Source organism: Brassica napus, chromosome A9 (assembly GCF_020379485.1).
Source record: "Brassica napus cultivar Da-Ae chromosome A9, Da-Ae, whole genome shotgun sequence".
In the NCBI taxonomy this organism is placed as follows: Eukaryota; Viridiplantae; Streptophyta; class Magnoliopsida; order Brassicales; family Brassicaceae; genus Brassica; species Brassica napus.
This window is the reverse complement of record NC_063442.1, coordinates 30380147-30400293: the sequence shown is the minus strand read 5'-3', so window position 1 is coordinate 30400293 and position 20147 is coordinate 30380147. Positions and strand designations below refer to the sequence as shown.

Genomic DNA, 20147 nt, shown 5'->3' with positions numbered 1-20147 from the left:
TATATAAAAAGTATTTTATACTTTAAAAAGAAAACGTAGAAAGCCGAATCCCCTAATCGCCATCCCGGGTCGAGGCCGGGATGGAACCCCGCTCTGATACCAAATTGTGACACCCGTTACCTCCTATCTGGAGAACAGCGTGCCACCAACAATATCTCATAACACAATAGCCCATATACACGACTCCACTCACCCTAAGCCCAAATAAAAATCCAAATAAAAAGTCCAGTAGCACCAATCCATCCAAATATCATATACTCGTCAGTCTCACCTGAAATGGGGAAGAGAGAGGGGTGAGTAACAGGTGAGTTACCCAGTGAGGTATGGGGATACTAAACCCGAAGTCCATGGACCCGGACAGAGCACTCCGAATAAATATAATTTAATCCTAACACGTTGCAAACACGGTACCTAAAGTACCCAGAGATCAAACAATGGTCCTAGCGAGGTGCACACTCGCTGCCCACTAACAGGCCAAAAACACCACCGAATATGTGCTCGGTAACACACGCCCGTAGACGATTTATCGACCTCTGAAGCCTTGGCACAACAGGTCGACTAAGCTGTGCCGCAGCATACACCACACCCAATGTACTGGTCTCCAGCCGACACACAGAATTACGTCTCCATGGTCGGCTAACATCCAAATCACCTCAATATACTATATACATATATATTATCAATTATAAATGAACAAGCACTGTTGAACCATCTAACAACCCTAGTTTCGGTTTAAGCAAAGAACCTAAAAACTAAACAAGCAATGACAGACTCGATTTCACACAGACGGAACACATTAGAAATAAATTATACTTATTCGAGGTCCTAAACCGTGTAAGAGAAGTTCGGGAAAAGACCCTCACCTTAGCCAAGATCAGAAATGGTTCGGTAAATGCTCGGGAACTCTAGGCTTTAAATGGGATTACTTGTCTTACAAGTCACACCTACAATCCATGGTTGATTCCTACGCATAGCCAATTAGGAATTATAATACTTAGGTTAATTGCACCACAAGTAATAAATGTGATAGCACTTAATTACCAAACACGTGATGCTACGGTTGAGAAACTTAACTAACACGTGCTTGGATCATGAGATCATGGTAACCACGGCACGGCTTGGATCACGGTAATGGGTCTCGGACTCCGACGGTGTAAACTATATCTCCGGTGACACGCCGCAGCTCTCCGGTGACATGGCCTACTCCACCACTAACGGCTGATGGCGGTGGAGATCAACGATCGATGGTGATGAGACGCGACAACTCCGAACGTCATCTCCTCCTCCTCTTGGCTCCACTACACAACGCCAACAAGAGGATGCTCCATGACAGTAGCTACCCTTCAGGTGATGAACCATGGCTCCGGTGAAATGAAGTGAGATGGCTCACGATTGTGGATGCGTTACTTCTTCTCCGGCATCAAACGTACGAAACCACAAGAATAAAAGGGGAGATGGGGAGAGATGGTACAACGATGGTGGTCTCTCATTTGTAAAGATGACGGCTAGGTTAACATGAAGAAGGAGATGCATACAAGTATATATATTGCTTTGGTTTTGTAATTATTTTGGTTTAGTCTAATTAAATAATCAACCCAATCCCAATACCGGTTTAGAGAAAAACCGGGTCGTTACAATTCTCCCTTACTTATAAAGAATTCGTCCTCGAATTCAAAGTCTGAGCTGATTTTCCAATATCATCCTGAGAAAGTTTTGGATAGGTAATCATCATCTGAGTCTCGGTCTCTCTGGTCTCCTCATGGATCTTGTTTCTCTCTCTCAATAACTGAACATGATCATCAATTCCTAAACCGATTTTCTTGTTCTCCATTAGCTGAAAACGCGCAACGTATTTTTTTTTTTTTTTTTAAATCGCTTGGTAGCTGCTGCAAAATGATCTCTGGCTAACTCATGACCCTTCTCAAAACTCACACATGAAATACGCCGTGAAAGTCTGACAACTCTGCTGATAACTGTAATCTAATCCGCTTCACAGTGAGGCACGGTCCTATATACTCGGCTTAGGCTTCTTTAGCTTCAGAGTTTTAGATCCTTCATGAAATATCTTTATTTTCAGTATACTAAATCGCTTGAAACTCCAAATTCTTACGTCATTTAGTTGCATAAATCTTCTGACGATCATGGCTTCATAAAAACCAAACTTTTGAGCATGTTCATTTCCTCTACCGTCTTTTGAACCATTAATAGTTTTAACTCACATCACTCCCCCACTTTAGTCCAACAAAGTGGTGTACATCAAGGCCCACCATAAAGTGTTTCATATAGTGCAATCTCAATGCTCGAACGATAGCTGTCGAAGTAAGGAAACTCTGCTAGATGTAGATGCTCAACATAGTTCTCTCTGACTGACAATCTGCGGTTGATAAATCATACTCTTATGGACCTTTGTCCTTCTGAAAGGCTCTCTAAAATGCAGACGTACACTTCTAATCGCGATCCAATACCATGATGACATAAACTCCAAGCAACCTCACAATCACGCTGATATAAATCTGGACCAACTGATCAACTCTATACGTCTTCTTAATTACTAGAAAATTGACTGACTTGGTAAATATATCCATGGCTATCCGTGTGGCATATTTTCCACATGTGGTGATCGACAATCCAGTAACAACATCCATAATCACCAGGCCGAAAAAAGCAAGCTCAGCAATAACCTGAAAGGTACCTGATCCTCCGACATAGCCATCTGACATGTCTGATAACACAACGCAATGTAGCTACAATCTTTTTCATAGTGAGCCAATAATAGAAAAATTTCATATCTTTGTACTTTTTAAGTGTCAGCCACTCTGGAATTGTAGTATTCTTTATTTTATTTTTTAATCGACAGCAACTCCTGCTTCTGAAACCACATGACCCATAAATCCATTATTTTTTTCTTTGCTAGAAACTAAACTCACTCAGCTTAGCAAACAGTTTCTTCTCTCCAAGCTTACCTAACCCAATCCATAAATGCTCAGCATGCTCCTCTCTACTCCGAGAATAAATCAAGGTGTCATCGATGAATACAATCACGCAGTTATCCAAGTGTTCACAAAAACGTCATTGATAGGTTTCCTAAATGTTATGGGTGTGTTCGTCGACCCAAATGACATCATCATAAACTCATAATGTCCATAATACGGAAGGCTGTCTTCCGCACATCCTCGTCATCTATCGCAATCTGGTGGTGTTGTGATGCCAAGTCGATCTTCAAGAACCATGAACCTAATGTAGGTAATCCAACCAACAACTCATCAATACGCAAATACCATGTTCAAGTCTATGTAGTCGATACGAAGACTGAAACTTCCAACTTTCTTCTTTACAAAAATAATGATGCTTCCCACGGTGAAGTACTTGGTCTGATAAAATCCATGTCTGATGAATCTTTCATATGCTCTATTAGCTCGGTCATCTCCACTGCCGCTAATTAGTATAGAACTCGTGAAACCAATGATGTCCTTGGTTCTAACTCAATCGTAAGAACGTCTCATGTGTCTGGTGGTGGTCATTCCAAAGACCACAATTACATCCTCATAATCTGCAATGACTGGAAGATCCTGCAACTCATGTTGTTCATCATTTTAACTATCAAAATGTTCGATGAAAATCCATATGCTCTTATATCCAATAACTACTCAGCATGCAGCATATATGCAATAAAAATTCTAATCTGCTCCAGCAATATCAACTCTTGTCCTCAGGCAATCCAACTTTACTCGATGTCGTGGTAGCCAATCCATCCCATGGATGACATCGTAAAAACGTAGCTCCATCACTGAATAGTCTCCGAACAAATCAGTCCTCCAAGCATAACGGGTACATTGCGATGAATATAAATAGCTCCCACATTCCATGTCAGCTGTTTGAACTAACACATCTCTGAAACGAACAACATTGCCAAAAACTGGGAAACAAAGTCAAGCATAACTCTAATATCCATACAACGCAAGCTGCCGCACTCCCAATCCAAAAGCGATTCCCACGAGTTTACAAACCAAACATACCTCCAAAATAGTCAACATACTCGTACACAAAAACAATACATGCCAACTAATGGCTCACACCTCATACCACGTAATCTCCCGTGACAAAACTCGTGGAACAATTGCTTGAAGTAGGGTAGAAGCAGAAACGTCACATATCCACTCCTGGATAATCTCATAAACATGACCGAAGGAACTGATAACACTCTTGAGACAACTGATGAACTGAGACATCACACACCTGCTGCTGAACATCTGTGTAGAACCCTGTTAGTCGAAGGATGAATGACGATGATTTTACTCATCGTCATAGAAAGAGACAATTGAGTTATTAATTACTGGACCGAATGGTGCTAAAAGAACTTCGCAAACATTTTTTTATTATATATATATTATAAAAAGTATTTTATACTTTAAAAAGAAAACGTAGAAAGCCGAATCCCCTAATCGCCATCCCGGGTCGAGGCCGGGATGGAACCCTGCTCTGATACCAAATTGTGACACCCGTTACCTCCTATCTGGAGAACAGCGTGCCACCAACAATATCTCATAACACAATAGCCCATATACACGACTCCACTCACCCTAAGCCCAAATAAAAATCCAAATAAAAAGTCCAGTAGCACCAATCCATCCAAATATCATATACTCGTCAGTCTCACCTGAAATGGGGAAGAGAGAGGGGTGAGTAACAGGTGAGTTACCCAGTGAGGTATGGGGATACTAAACCCGAAGTCCATGGACCCGGACAGAGCACTCCGAATAAATATAATTTAATCCTAACACGTTGCAAACACGGTACCTAAAGTACCCAGAGATCAAACAATGGTCCTAGCGAGGTGCACACTCGCTGCCCACTAACAGGCCAAAAACACCACCGAATATGTGCTCGGTAACACACGCCCGTAGACGATTTATCGACCTCTGAAGCCTTGGCACAACAGGTCGACTAAGCTGTGCCGCAGCATACACCACACCCAATGTACTGGTCTCCAGCCGACACACAGAATTACGTCTCCATGGTCGGCTAACATCCAAATCACCTCAATATACTATATACATATATATTATCAATTATAAATGAACAAGCACTGTTGAACCATCTAACAACCCTAGTTTCGGTTTAAGCAAAGAACCTAAAAACTAAACAAGCAATGACAGACTCGATTTCACACAGACGGAACACATTAGAAATAAATTATACTTATTCGAGGTCCTAAACCGTGTAAGAGAAGTTCGGGAAAAGACCCTCACCTTAGCCAAGATCAGAAATGGTTCGGTAAATGCTCGGGAACTCTAGGCTTTAAATGGGATTACTTGTCTTACAAGTCACACCTACAATCCATGGTTGATTCCTACGCATAGCCAATTAGGAATTATAATACTTAGGTTAATTGCACCACAAGTAATAAATGTGATAGCACTTAATTACCAAACACGTGATGCTACGGTTGAGAAACTTAACTAACACGTGCTTGGATCATGAGATCATGGTAACCACGGCACGGCTTGGATCACGGTAATGGGTCTCGGACTCCGACGGTGTAAACTATATCTCCGGTGACACGCCGCAGCTCTCCGGTGACATGGCCTACTCCACCACTAACGGCTGATGGCGGTGGAGATCAACGATCGATGGTGATGAGACGCGACAACTCCGAACGTCATCTCCTCCTCCTCTTGGCTCCACTACACAACGCCAACAAGAGGATGCTCCATGACAGTAGCTACCCTTCAGGTGATGAACCATGGCTCCGGTGAAATGAAGTGAGATGGCTCACGATTGTGGATGCGTTACTTCTTCTCCGGCATCAAACGTACGAAACCACAAGAATAAAAGGGGAGATGGGGAGAGATGGTACAACGATGGTGGTCTCTCATTTGTAAAGATGACGGCTAGGTTAACATGAAGAAGGAGATGCATACAAGTATATATATTGCTTTGGTTTTGTAATTATTTTGGTTTAGTCTAATTAAATAATCAACCCAATCCCAATACCGGTTTAGAGAAAAACCGGGTCGTTACAAGTTTAGTGATGATAGAGCAGGCTATTGATGTTCTATAACCCATTTTACATCTAGGACAATGCTCAACATAAATAATGTATTTTGACATATAATAGGGTTTCTTTATGGTTTACAAGACGTCGAAGAAGAGAATATAGTTTGGGACTTGGGAGTTGCCATCTTCCAAGAGACGCTTGTGGGTTGTGGCAACGATAAACTTCACCGAGAGATTGTGAATGGAAGGCGTCGATCATGCTACGTGAATACGCACCTTTGTAGAAAAGTGAACAAGGGAGAGGCGGAAACTATATATATATATATATATTTTTTTTTTACCAAAAAAAAAACTATATTTTATTTTATTTTACTAAAAAATATTGCACTTATTTGATTTTTATTTGTGTTTCTTTGCAGCTATTTTAGTGCAGGCTTATTTAAAAAATGGGAAATTTCTTCTTTAAAAAAAGAAATATTTTTTTCCTTTATTGTATATGCACTAATTTAATAGATATTTATAGTATATAGTTTATGTAAATATTTAGATATACTTGTGTACTAGGATAAGACCCGCGCCTTGCGCGGGATTAAGTTATTATTTTTGTTATATTTTGGAGAATGAAACAATAGTTTGGCTTCATTTGGATTACGGGTGTTCAATCCGGATATCGGGTTGGTTTCGGTTCGGTTCGGTTTTTTTTTGTATTTGGTTAGTAAAATATAACCACTATTCTAAATCCATATTTACTTTGACTTTAGTCTTTCACATACTTTTGAAAGATTTCAACTGGACGACTAAATTGATCAGTCAATCTTGTTGCTTTAAATCATTAGTGTTTATATATATATATATATATATATATATATATATATATATATATATATATATATATATATATATATATATATATATATATATATATATATATATATATATATATATATATATTATTTAGTTTGAATATTTATTAAATAAAAATTCATATGCGTTATATTTTATGATCATTTTTAACTTATTATAACAAAAAAATAATCTATTGATCACAAAATTTTCAGAGTGAGAATATTCAAATTTCTAATAATATATAGACGTTTTGAAAAATTCAAATATAACATATAAGAAAAAATATAAATGTTTTTATTATATATTTAATGTGATTTTTTAATATCTTTCAATAATATAAAATTAAAAAAAGAACTAAGATACCAAAATTGTTATCAAATATTTATTATTCATAATAATTAATTTTCATATATACGTTAATCATATTAGGTAATTTCGTAGCTTCTAATTAAGGAAAGTGCAAAAAACATTTTGGTAGATTATTTATCAATTCGATAGTTAGTTTAATAAAAAATATAATGTAAGTCAAGATGGACCAACCTATTTTTCTAAGAATAGTATATTTTATATAGTCATTTATTAAATGAGAATTTATAATCATACAGTTCTATGATCATTCATATCATTTTATAACTGAATATTTAAATCATCGATAACAAAATTTTCAATGTGAAATCTTTAATAAGTTTATAATTTATAAATGTTTTTGAAAATTCATTGAAAGTTTTAATATTAAAATATTTATGTAATCTTATGGTATATAGTATAATCTATATATATATATAAATATATATGTTTTATTATTAAATGATATTTTTTACTCATATGGTTTTAAAATAATGTGTATCTTCTTATAATATTAAATAAAAGTTCATATTAATACAATTTTATGATCATTTGTAACTTATTATGACAAAAAAAATAATCTATTGATCACAAATTTTTTGAGTGGGGATCTTCAAATTTCTAATAATTTATAGACGTTTTGAAAAATTCAAAATATAACATATAAGAAAAATTATAAATTTTTTTATTATATATTTAATGTGATTTTTAAATATATTTTAATAATATAAAATTAAAAAAGAACTATGATACAAAAATTGTTATCAAATATTTATTATTCATTATAATTAATTTTCACATATACGTTAATCATATTAGGTATCGTAGCTTTTATTTAAGGAAAGTGCAAAACAATTTTTGGTACGTTATTTATCAATTCGATAGTTAGTTTAATAAAAAGTGTAATATAAGTTAAGATGGACCAACCTATTTTTCTAGGAATAGTATATTTTGTATAGTTATTTATTAAATAAGAATTTATAATCATACGGTTCTATGATCGTTCATATCGTTTTATAACAAAATATTTAAATCATCGATAACAAAATTTTCAATCTGAAATCTTTAATAAGTTTATAATTTATAAATGTTCTTGAAAATTCATTGAAAGTTTTAATATTAAAATATTTATGTAATCTTATGGTATATAGTGTTTAATATATATATATATATATATATATATATATATATATATATATATATATATATATATATATATATATATTTATTTTATTATTAATGATATTTTTTACTCATATGGTTTTAAAATCATGTGTATCTTCTTATAATAAAAATGTTAAACCATTGATCATTAATTTTTAACATAATAATTTTAATAGTTTTAGTCATTTATTATCGTTTTTAAAAATTCAAAATATGACATATACGAAAAAATCTAAATTTTATTTTTATAGCTAATTTGATTGTTTAATTTATTTTAATAATATAAAATTAAACAAAAAATGATGGAGGAGATATACATTGTTATCAAATCTTTATTATTAAACTCATTAATTGTCATATATATATTAGTCATTTATGGTAATTCCGTAGGTTTTATTTAAGGAAAGAAAATATCATATCATATCATTATATCATATAGTTTGACCAACTTATGTATCTAACAACATATAAAAATCGAATGTGGACCTACTTATTTTTCAATTGAATGTAATTGACTACCTAATTGAGTGCCACCTATGCATTGGGGCATCTTTTAATTAATACAAAATTGAGGTTACATCTTTTCAAATGTTTCTCAATTAATATATAAGGGATTTAGTATTTACTATTTAGTCAAGTCGCATAGACTTCTATATGAAATAAATTAGGGTTTTCACGGTGTCACACCCAGCGACGACGAGAAAGAAGTAAAGACGGAATGGAAAACAGGATCTGTGATTTGCCCGATGATTTGCTCTTGCTGATCTTGATCCTCGTCCCAACAAAAGTCGCAGTCACCACTACAATCTTGTCTAAACGATGGCGTTTTGTCTCGAAGATGCTGCGTCTACTCGAGTTCAATGACGATGGCAACGAGAAGCTGGGGTGGTTCATTGACCAGTCATTGCAACTCCATAAGGCACCGAAGTTGAGGAGTTTGATTGTTGAACTGGGTCCAAGTTGTACTGTTGACGTTGATGTCGGAAAGTGGATTGAGTACGCAGTTAATCGTGGTGTGTACGTGTTAGATTTCAAGCTCCTCTGGACCGCAAAACCCACAAGTTTTCCTAAGAGTCTTTACACATGCGACACAATCGTTGATTTATCTCTTTCCAATGAGATTTTTGTTGATGTTTCCTCCCAGGCTCGCCTACCATCTCTCTTACGTCTGAGTCTTCTACATGTAGTGTACAAAGACGAAGACTCTCTTGTTAGGCTTTTATCAAGCTCCCCTATTCTCAATAACCTAACGGTTGAACGACATGAGGAGGACAACTTGACAAACTTTACCGTGAAAGTGCCTTCCCTACAAATATTGTATTATGTGACTACTTGGCGCAACAAGGATGGTGATGATGATCGACTCACTGGGTCGTTGGTAATAGATGCCCCTGCATTAACAAAATTTGACATAATTGACGTCTGGGATTACTATTGTTTGATAGAGAATATGCCTTGCCTTGTTGAGGCATACATAGGCTTTGTTCCTAATCCCAATGATAAGTTTTTAAGAAATCTTGTATCTGTCAGACATCTTCTATTGTGTTTGACCGAACCAATGGTAGCGATTTCATATCTGTCTTAACTCTCCCCCCTTTTTTTCCTTGTTTCTTTGTCAACTAATGTGGTTGTTGTTTTAATCACAGGTTGAGTGTTGTACCGCCACTAAGTTCTCTTGGCTCATAGAGTTTTATTTTCGTCCAGAAGAATCAGTTGATTGGTTGGATTCTCTTATGTTTTTGCTTCAGAATAGTCCTAAACTAAAAACTCTTATGATCAAAACGGTAATTTAGGACCCTCCTCCCATAATACCGTGCGCATGTACTTTTGACCAACTTAATAAATTTAAGTGAACGTTTTGATCCAGGAACCCCAGAGTATCGCACCATCCTGGAACCAACCGAATTCTATTCCCGGATGCTTGTCGTCTAATCTAGAGATCTTTGGGTGGGTAGACTATGGAGGAAGAGAAGACGAGAAACAACTAGTCACATACATTCTAGCTAACGCAGAGTGTTTAAAGAAAGTGGAGATATCCTTCTTAGATACCTCTAATCTTGAAGAGAAACAAAAGGAGTTACAATCTTCGCCTAGAATTTCATCATCATGTCAGCTTCTATTCCCCACTCAAGTGGAATGGGATTTTTCTTAACTGAATTTGTTTTTCTATAATGCAAATTGGGTAAGGGTTGTCGAGGAAAAAAGTATCCAAAGGCTTTAGAATATGGCAATTCCAAAACTGCTTTTGGAACTTCATTACTCATAACACACAATGTTATATATATGATGAATCCTAGAGGTTGATTACAGATTTTGAAGTAGTTTTGGCTTTTGTTTTTGTAAAACCAATTTTTTAGACAATCAAGTTTATAAAGAAATAGATCCCCCTACAAACTGTTTTTTCAGATAACTGTTTTTTCCTATAGAAAAACCAAAATCAAAGTTTTCATGGTTTTTGTCAAAACTTGGCGATGGGTTTTTATTCCTTTCCTAAATTATTTCTTTTGCTATTATGCATAAATAAATACAGAAAAAATTACCGTAAAAAATATAGTTAAGTAAAAAGCATTTGTTTAACATATATAATATACATATTAATAACATTTTTATACTTTTCAGTAAAATAAATTAATTATTTAAATTTACTCTATGTATCTTTTACATGTTTTTTTTAAAACCTATAGGTATAATTTGTTTAAAATTTATAGTACATCTAGCTATGCTAACCATAAAAAATCTTTATTGTACTAAGACTATTATATTAATTAAATGATATATATTTTTTCCTTATAAAATATAATAATTAATTACCTAAAATTAAATGTACTTTAAAATCCAGTAATTTAATATTATTTTGTAATATTTTAATTGCATAAAATTATCAATATAACATTTTCTTAATTATCCCTATAAATTAAATGAAATGTATTAAAATTATATTAAAAATGTAAATAAATTTAAAAAGTATTTAGAACTCAAAATTTAAAAGTATTTAAAAAGCATTTTACATTTTTGTTTGTGATCAGATTCCTGCATCTATAAAAGATTTAAGATAATTTTATTAAATATGTTTATGTGTATTTTGATGGGCAATTGTTAATAATAGCACCTTTTGAAGTTTATGTCTCAAAAATAGCACTAGAAGGAGAAAGTCACAAAAATGACATTCATTAAAGGGTAAAATATCTCTAATACCTTTGGTTTAAAATTAAATAAACAAACAAAAATAAATAAAAATAAATAAAATAAAAATAAAAAAAAATGAAAAAATTCGAAATTTTTATAACTTTTTTTTTTGAAAAACATTTTTTGAAATTTTTTTTTATTTTTTTTTCAAATTTTATTTTTATAATTTAAAACTAATTTTTGAAACTGTTTTTAAAATTTTTATTTTTTATAAAATTTTAAATCCTAATTCCAAAACCCCACCCATTGACTCTAAACCCTAAGGTTTGGATTAATTAACCCAAGGGGTATAAGTGTATATTTACCTCTTTAATGAAACCTATTTTTGTTACTTTGAGCCTTGAGTGCTACTTTGGGAACAAAAACTTGGTTTGGTGCTATCCTAGTCTTTTTTTCTATTTTGATGCCAATATTTTATATTATATTATCTTAGAGGTGCTAATAATATTTTTTATTTTTTCATTTAAAAAAAAAACTAAAACTAAAATTTAAATCAGCCATTTATGATTTTCAAAAAAAAAACAAAAAAAAACTAGAAACTACTGCAAAATAAAAAAAAATAAAAAACTAAAAACCAAAATCTAGTATCTAAATACTAAAAATTAAAATCCAAAAACCATTAAAAGAATTATCACCCTAATCGCATTATATATATTAAATATATATATATATATATTATATATATATATATATATATATATATATATATATATGATGAACTGTATATGTTTTATATATATGATGAATCCTAGTTATATGGGCATTTTGACTTGTCATGAATCAAAATGCACCCTCAAAAGTCTACCAAATACTGTCTGCATATTCCACATTTATACTCTTTGTATTTTCGTTTCTTGCAATCCTGAAAAAAAAGAGTAAAAAGTTAAACTTCGCAGCGGTATGTCTTGCCATGCAAACTGCAAATGTATATACGTGGTTGTTCTAGGGAGATTGACACGAAAGCCCAAATCGAAGTTAGCTTCAGGTTGGATTGATCTTACCCTAAGTCCTTCCATTTGTTCATACAATGCACAACATAAATATAATTGTTCTGAAGGCACATCATAAAATAAAACCTTAAAATATATCTTATAATTAAAGACCACACTTAAAACGTTTCAAAATATGTATACTTTTAGTCTTATTATCAAAGGTATAGAAAAACTTAAACATAAAACCAATAATTGTTGAAGATATGATTAAAAAAAAAAATTTCTCATTCAAAAAAAAAAAGATATGATTAAAATAGACAAACTAGAATATATTACAAAATACAAGTTATCATGTTTTTGTTCAAGAAATAACACAACTTAAGCTATATAATAGAATAAAAATGTATATTCAAATCTAATTATGATTTACTTATATATTTACGCACAGAATATCACTATCATTTGTTTTTTTTGGTCCATGATTAATTAAAATAAATGAGGCAAATAGTAATTATCTAAGCCCAGCCCAGGAAGGGTGTGTGGGTTCTTGAATCTTGATGGTGGCGCAATTCGAATCCTTGGTAATTGGAACCGAGACAAACCGGATCGAACCGTAATATTTGTTCTCTTTGATAATCGATTCAAGGAAACCGAAAGATGAGAGCTTTTTCCGGAGAAACCAAGAATATCAAAGAGAGATAAGATCTGAGCCCGATTTTACTCGGGAACTTTGTCAGTCAGCGCATCGGATTATGGAGCTGTAAGCAGACTTCGTTATGGGTCGGAGTTGATTTCGAGATCGTTGGAGCAATTGATCTGTTTTTTTTTTGGTAGTTGACAGTAGCAATTCTTATGTGAAGCTAGCAACTTTGAGTCTGGATCTGCTGATTATATAGAATGCTTTTTGGAAAAGAATGGTTTTGATGTTGATTCATTGGTTGGTCCTGTGAAATTGTATTCCTTGGTTGATTGTAAGTTATACTGTGGAGCTTGGTCTATGGAGCTTCTATGGTTGCTACAACAGCGCGCACCACAGGGAGGCTAGAGCTTGTGAGAAGCTTTGATTACACAGAGGAGAACATAGAAGACCTGCCTGCTATTAGTTTCGTTTGATGTTGTGTTTGACGCCATTGGTAAGCACAAGGGAAAACATCAGAGTTCCTCCCTCACCGTCTAACTCAGGGAATGAACGCTGCGAGGAACACACGCAAGCAGGGATGATATTATTGTTGTCTCGGGTCTTGCTGGAACCGTCTAGTAAGCGTGGTTGATAATGGACGGAGCTTGCAAATTGAGTGAGGAAGCTGACATTGTTTTTGGTTGTGTTAGCTGTTGAAGCCAATAAAGAAACTAGCTGATGCAAAGGAAAAAAGGAACTTTGTACGTTTAGATTATTATGTGAGTTCTTCATCGTTGGTTCAGACATGGCTTGCGAGTGAGGTGCGGGTGATTTGAAGTTAATATCCGTTCTTTCCACTTTCCAGTGGTTTGCCCACATCAGAACATGTTGTTGATATAGAGGCACTGAAGTAGTCACCTCCACTAGATCTTGTTATAAGCGTTTTCTCCACAGAAAACAACTTTTAAAAGAGGATGGCTGTGTCAAGAACCATGGATGCAGTCTGATGATGTACGTTCTGGAAGAACTGCCAGTATGTATGCTTTTTTTTGTTGGCTTTGTAAGCTTTCTTCCCTCTTTGAAGTCATCCTGTTTATATTGGGGTTCTTATTTCTTAATGATTATTCTATGGATGATATAATGCAGCTCAAAAGTCATACTGCTAAACCTGGAACGATCTTACGGTGTTAATGCCCTTCGTTGATATATGCATCTTTGGGGGTAAGAGTTTTCTTTTTCATGTCTCTTCCAATACACAAATGAGTAGTATTTTACCATTTTGCCTCACCAATGACATTTCTTGAACAGAACCAAGTTTATCATGAAAACGGAGGATGATGCCTTTGTTCAGTGTAACCGTGTTGATGAAGTACTACCTTCTTTTCTCAGTGATCAACAACACTCGCCGGTTATTATATGAACTGAACAATTCCGACTCGATACCCTGATGGCAAATGATACATTAGTTACTGCCCACAATGGACGCATGGTCAACATTCCTAGTAAGTTTTTTCTTATAGTTGTTATGTGAAAAGCATTCATGGAGATGTTTGTGAAAACCATAGTTTAAAAAAAAAAGAATATTCAGATTGAAGATTGTTCAGTTTGAAAAAAGTATAATAAGAAATAAACCTTTGATAATAAACTGAACTTGTGAAAAATGTAAATCATGCCTAGCTTAGTATGTTAATTTTTATCTTTATAATAATATTTTTTTATAAGAACTATGGTTAGTAACTTAGTAGAATAGTAGTGTACATATAATTAACTAAGGCTCTGTTCGTTTGCTCACCTAGGTGATCCATCTGGGTGAAGATGCAAATTGATGTTCGTTTAGTGCATTATAATGCTACATCCAGATGGATCACCCAGCTGAATTTTTAAAAACTCATCTCAAATTCTCACCCAAATGAAGGTGAGTCTTGATGGTGCATCTGGATGCAGATGCATCTAGTTCAGTCCAAAATAATAAATTACAAAAATGACCTTTTAAAATCAAAATATTATTTTCAAACCGTAAATTCTATTTTTTTTTGCATATACATTTTTCCGCTATAACCAAAAAATGTATTTTCTCGCAAAACGGAAAAACACACTTTCCCGCCAAAACCGCAAGATGCATTTTTCCGCAAAAAAACATAAAACACACATTTTCATTAAAACACATTTTTCGGCTAAACCAGTAAAACCACACTTTTCGACCAAAACCCAAAAAACACATATTCCTGCCAAAACTCCAAAAGCATTTTCCGGCCAAAACCGCAAAAAAGCATTTTCCCGCCAAAACCGGAAACAACGCATTTTCTCGCCAAAACAAAAAAAAACGCATTTTCTCGCCAAAACCGAAAAATACAATTTTCCCGCCAAAACTGGAAAACAGAAGTTTCCCGACAAAACCAGAAAACATAATTTTCCCACCGAAACCGGAAAAATGCATTTTTCCGCCAAAACCGGAAAAATGTATTTTCCCACTAAAATCAGAAAACGTATTTTCCCGCCAAAACCAGAAAAATGTATTTTCCCGCCAAAACCGAAAAAATGTATTTTCCCGCTAAAACCGGAAAAACGCATTTTCCCCCAAAACTGGAAAAATGTATTTTACCGCCAAAACCGGAAAATGAAATTTTACCGCCAAAACCGGAAAAACGCATTTCCCGCCAAAACAGGAAAACACATTTTCCCGCCAAAACCGGAAATCGTATTTTTCTCGCCAAAACCGGAAAAACGCATTTTCCCGCCAAAACCGGAAAAGCGCATTTCCCGCCAAAACCGGAAAAATATATTTTCCCGCCAAAACCGGAAAAATGTATTTCCCGCCAAAACCGGAAAAATGTATTTTCCCGCCAAAACTGGAAAAATGTATTTTCCCGCCAAAACTGGAAAAATGTATTTTCCCGCCAAAATCGTGAAAAAAACTTTTCATGCAAAACACTTTTCCCGCCAAAACTTCAAAACACACTTTTTCCGTCCAAACCGCAAAAAACGTACTTTCCGCCAAACCCATAAAACGTATTTTTCCGCCAAAAACCATAAAAATGCACTTTTTTGCGAAAAACACATATTTCCTCAAAAACCGCAAAAATATTTTCGGCCAAAACCGTAAAAATGCAATTTTTCTGCCGAAACGTAAAAAATTATATTTTAGTCATTTTATTAACAAGTCCACCTAGATGCAGATGAAAGTTAAAAAATGACAAGCAAACGAACATAGTTGCATTCAGATGATTCATTTGGATGCATGAACGAAATGAAAAAACGAACAACACCCAGATGGAGCATCTGGATAAGACATCTAGATGGACCATCTGGATGCATCTTCCAGATGTACAAACGAACAGGGCCTAAGAAAACCAAAAAAGAATTGTCAGTTGAGTTATTTGCTGAGACACAAAAGAATATTTTGTTTGCACAAGCGGCCTTTTAAAAGGCCCATTAGTAATAAAGCCTATTTTAAATACTAATATCTCTAACAGCTTGTCTTGCACGGAGAGAAATTCGAAAAATAACCGCCCCTTCTTCCTCTTCTCTGTACTCCAATGGCGAATCCCATTCCTAAGGTAATTTAAAACCTAATTTGTCATCTTCTTCAATTCTTAACGTTTATAATTTGCTTTATTCACCATCTTCGATGACTGTTGCGATGATTGAGATCCATTTTGTTCTCTCTTTTCGGATTTCGAGAATATTGATATCAATTTTTATCATCGCACGGTTATCGATGCTTAATATAGCTCTGTGATAGCTTAGTTAGAGGAATCCAGGTTATTAGTAAGTATAAGATTGTTTTCGAATTTGATTATCTCTGAACTCTAATCTAGTATTGCGTATGTCGAGGTACTCTATATTAGACTCTGCGCGACTGATAGATGATGCTGACATTGACGGTTCTAGAGTTCTTTTCACTGTTCATGATTTTTATTTGTTCTGTAAATTTATTTTTACTTTTGAAATTGCAGGTTGCTGTCCAAGCTGTTGGTGATTACGATGATGAGATACTGACTTACCTGCGAGTACTGTTTGCTGAGGTGAAACAGTCTCAATCTTTTATCTTAAGATAATTATAGAATTTGTACAACAATCTCTCTGGTCTGCTTTTGCTTATATAACATGTCTTACTTTTCCAGGTGAACTACGTAGCTATTGCTCTAGCTCGTGAAAGGGCAAGTAAGAAGGGCAAAGGAAGGAAGAAGGACCCACCACTGACTAAGGAGCAGCTAATAAGGAAGAAGAAAATGGATGAAATCAAAAGGATTGATCGGAAGATTAAAAATGCTAGAGTCTGACTGTGTTACTTTTAACACAGTTGAATAAAGGTGACCATTAGCCAAAAAAATATAAGTGAAGACGTTTGACTAAGTCACCACTACATATATCTGGTATCTAGAAGTTTGAAACTCTTTCTCACAGATAAATGCTATTGGTATTTTGCATGTGTTGTCCACTATAGTGTGACATGTTTTGTTAGATAAAATGGTCTGCACTTGTCAACATTTTACCAAAAAGGTCTTTCCTTGGCTTTTAAGTTTAGTAATATACTATGATAGAAAGAGAATCTTTTATAGGTCGATCATTTTCTTATAAACTTGTGCCATTCATAACTAGTATTTGTGAAAAAAAAACATGAGATCCGAAGAGAAGGTCAATCATTTTCTTATAAACTTGTCCCATTGATGATTAGTATTTGAGAAAAAAAAAACACGAGATCAGAAGAGAGACTTTCTCCTCTGTATCCCCAAAGAAGATTTCTAAGGAACATAGATTTATTTATACATCTTCTTACCCTTTTTTCTTTTTATCTTTGGAAAAATACATCTCTTACCTTTCCTCTGACTTCTCTGATCTAGAATCATCATCACACAGAGACGATGACCCGTGATAGAATCATTCTGGTCAACCCTTTTTTACACAAGGAATGATCATTCTTGAGGAGTCGACCGGAACGAACCCTCTGTTTCTCGTCCTACTTGAAGGTCATCCTTCAGCGTCCAAGGCTTCCATTGATGCGGTGTTGACCGTTGATCTCGCCGGCTGCGAAGGAAGGTGTGTGATCTGTTCGGACGAATGGAAGGCGGAGGATACGGTGAAGGAGATGCCGTGTAAGCATCGGTTTCATTGAGAAATGGTTAGCGTTTGTTTGTGTCCTGTTTGTAGGTTTAAATCTCGGATATAAAGATTTTTAAATATTGATTCAAAATGGAGATACTCTGTTTCTTTGTGTTCTGTTTTTTTTTTGTGAGAATTCATAGACCAAGTATTTTATAGGCTTCCATGCATTTCTTGTTTTGCTTGATTTAAAACACAGAGATAAGCTGCTCTTACTCCACTCAACACCTACGAAATACCAACTCCCACTATACAGCACTTAATCTATTACTCGCTTAACTTAGTCTCACAAGTAAATATCTTAGTCCTCCACAAAAAAAAAAAAAAAGTAAATATCTTAGTACGCACAACACTCTTGCACCAATTCTTTTACCTTCTCCAACTAGCTACTTGGTTAGAATCAAAATCAATGTGTTGTCAAAAAAAAAAAAAATCAAAATCAAAATTTAACTATTTAACTAACTTCCTCTGCACCTAAAGAAAAAAAACACATTTTCTAAAGCAAGAAATCTCTCACTGTATGTACACATTGTTGATTCATTCAGAAATAGAGTGTTAGGCTAATTCTTTTATAATGGTCACTGAGTGTTAAGCTAATTCTGGTAGTAGACAGACGTACCTCGCAATTCATACAGATTACAGCTGACCCGGACAGAAAAGTTCGCATAATGCCACGTGATTGTATTGTATAGTGGTATGTGTTTCTATATGAATATTCTTGGGAAACAAAAAAACTTCCACACTTTAATAATAAAACAATCTGACGTGGCAAATAAAGTAAAAGAAATACAGTATTCTTTTTTGTGGCAAGAAAGAGATAAAAGAGTTGTCCGGGACATCCGATAAAAATAAAAATAAAACAAAAAGGGCCGTGATTAATAAAGATCATAAAAGCTCACTTTTATTACAAACAACATGTGTGTGTGGCTCGCTCATCTCTACATGTTCCATTCTCTCCTGAATGTCCTGATGTGTCATCTTCACCACTTTTTCTCTCTCTGCTATGGCTCTGTTCGATCAATTCATACCAACCCTCGACTTCTTATTCGTTATATACTCTTGTCTCACATCTTCGAATTAAGGAATCAATACAGTTACATCTTCTTTGTACACGTTCTCCTCGTCTTCTCCTCTCTCACTTTGACCACACATGGTGCGTTTCCGAGTTGAATATACGTTTTTAATACTCTTTAATCTTGCCATTTCGCTAATTAACTAAACTGAATCTTTTTTTCTCTAGTCTTTATCAGTTTGAAACTATGTACTGACAACATAGAACAAGGTACAAGTCTTGAGAGATCATCTGATCTCAGCGAGGAGTCAAAAGAAACATCCGAGACATCGAGATCACAACAAGTACTACATCGGACTCTTTGGTTACTGAGAACGGTAAACATCAATCAAGCAAAGTGAAGATAACTTCTGACTCTGTTTTCAAAGATTTCAACAACTCCCAAGGATTTCTTCCTTCGCAAGTAACATCCCCTTTTTCGCCTCCATGGCCTCACGGCCCTCACCAGTGTCCTCTTTACCCTACATTCTACCACATCCTTGTCTACTGGGGCTGCATGGTACCATTTTGGTATACTCTAGAGACTTCCACGTGTCTAGGGAAAAGGACAAGAGACGAAGCTTTACATGATAAGTGTTTTTTGTGCTAAAACACATGAAAGTGTTAGAGAAAACAAAGACACTTTTGTAAGAGCAAGATTGGACTCACAATCTCGAAGTATTGACGTAGCTACGAATAATCGTGTGTTGTATCCGGTACCGATGAAACGCGAGAAGGCACATCAATTGAGTTTTTCCTCTAATGGGTTTGAAACAAAGAGCTGCAACAATAGATTTGTCCCTAAGACGTATCTAAACCTTCAAACAAACCCTGCAGATATGTCAAGATCTATTAACTTCAGGGAGAGCATGTAATGTTAAGCAGATATCGATACAGAACAATC

The 20147-nt window shown here is 34.7% G+C and overlaps 2 protein-coding genes and 1 long non-coding RNA gene across 3 annotated transcripts; all 3 read left to right on the top strand.

Annotated features, from left to right (window-relative positions):
- The first annotated feature begins 8987 nt into the window (after nt 1-8987).
- On the top strand, nt 8988-10663 carry LOC111200578 (putative F-box/FBD/LRR-repeat protein At1g22000). The gene is made up of 3 exons (XM_022691794.2): nt 8988-9913; nt 9999-10136; nt 10220-10663. Exons 1-3 carry the CDS (start codon nt 9071-9073, stop codon nt 10502-10504), a joined length of 1266 nt encoding a protein of 421 aa, XP_022547515.1. The 5' UTR covers nt 8988-9070; the 3' UTR covers nt 10505-10663.
- A 2472-nt stretch (nt 10664-13135) lies between these two features.
- On the top strand, nt 13136-17654 carry LOC125578256. Its single transcript, XR_007316354.1, has 6 exons — nt 13136-14149; nt 14236-14310; nt 14398-14591; nt 16563-16646; nt 17046-17114; nt 17214-17654. It is a non-coding gene; the product is annotated as an uncharacterized LOC125578256 (long non-coding RNA).
- Nucleotides 17655-18001: 347 nt separating this feature from the next.
- Nucleotides 18002-20133, top strand: LOC125578166 (dof zinc finger protein DOF1.3-like). The gene is made up of 3 exons (XM_048740501.1): nt 18002-18169; nt 19506-19837; nt 19872-20133. Exons 1-3 carry the CDS (start codon nt 18002-18004, stop codon nt 20116-20118), a joined length of 747 nt encoding a protein of 248 aa, XP_048596458.1. The 3' UTR covers nt 20119-20133.
- The last annotated feature ends 14 nt before the right edge of the window (nt 20134-20147 follow it).

Bases quoted from the DNA above. Each gene is read 5' to 3' on its own strand.
- LOC125578166 (XM_048740501.1), top strand. From the start codon at position 18,002: ATGATCATTCTTGAGGAGTCGACCGGAACGAACCCTCTGTTTCTCGTC. The intron at 18,170-19,505 runs GTGAAGGAGATG...ATCTGATCTCAG, and splicing joins AATGGAAGGCGGAGGATACG to CGAGGAGTCAAAAGAAACAT. The intron at 19,838-19,871 runs GTGTTTTTTGTG...TGAAAGTGTTAG, and splicing joins GACGAAGCTTTACATGATAA to AGAAAACAAAGACACTTTTG.
- LOC111200578 (XM_022691794.2), top strand. From the start codon at position 9,071: ATGGAAAACAGGATCTGTGATTTGCCCGATGATTTGCTCTTGCTGATC. The intron at 9,914-9,998 runs GTAGCGATTTCA...TTTTAATCACAG, and splicing joins TGTGTTTGACCGAACCAATG to GTTGAGTGTTGTACCGCCAC. The intron at 10,137-10,219 runs GTAATTTAGGAC...GTTTTGATCCAG, and splicing joins AAACTCTTATGATCAAAACG to GAACCCCAGAGTATCGCACC.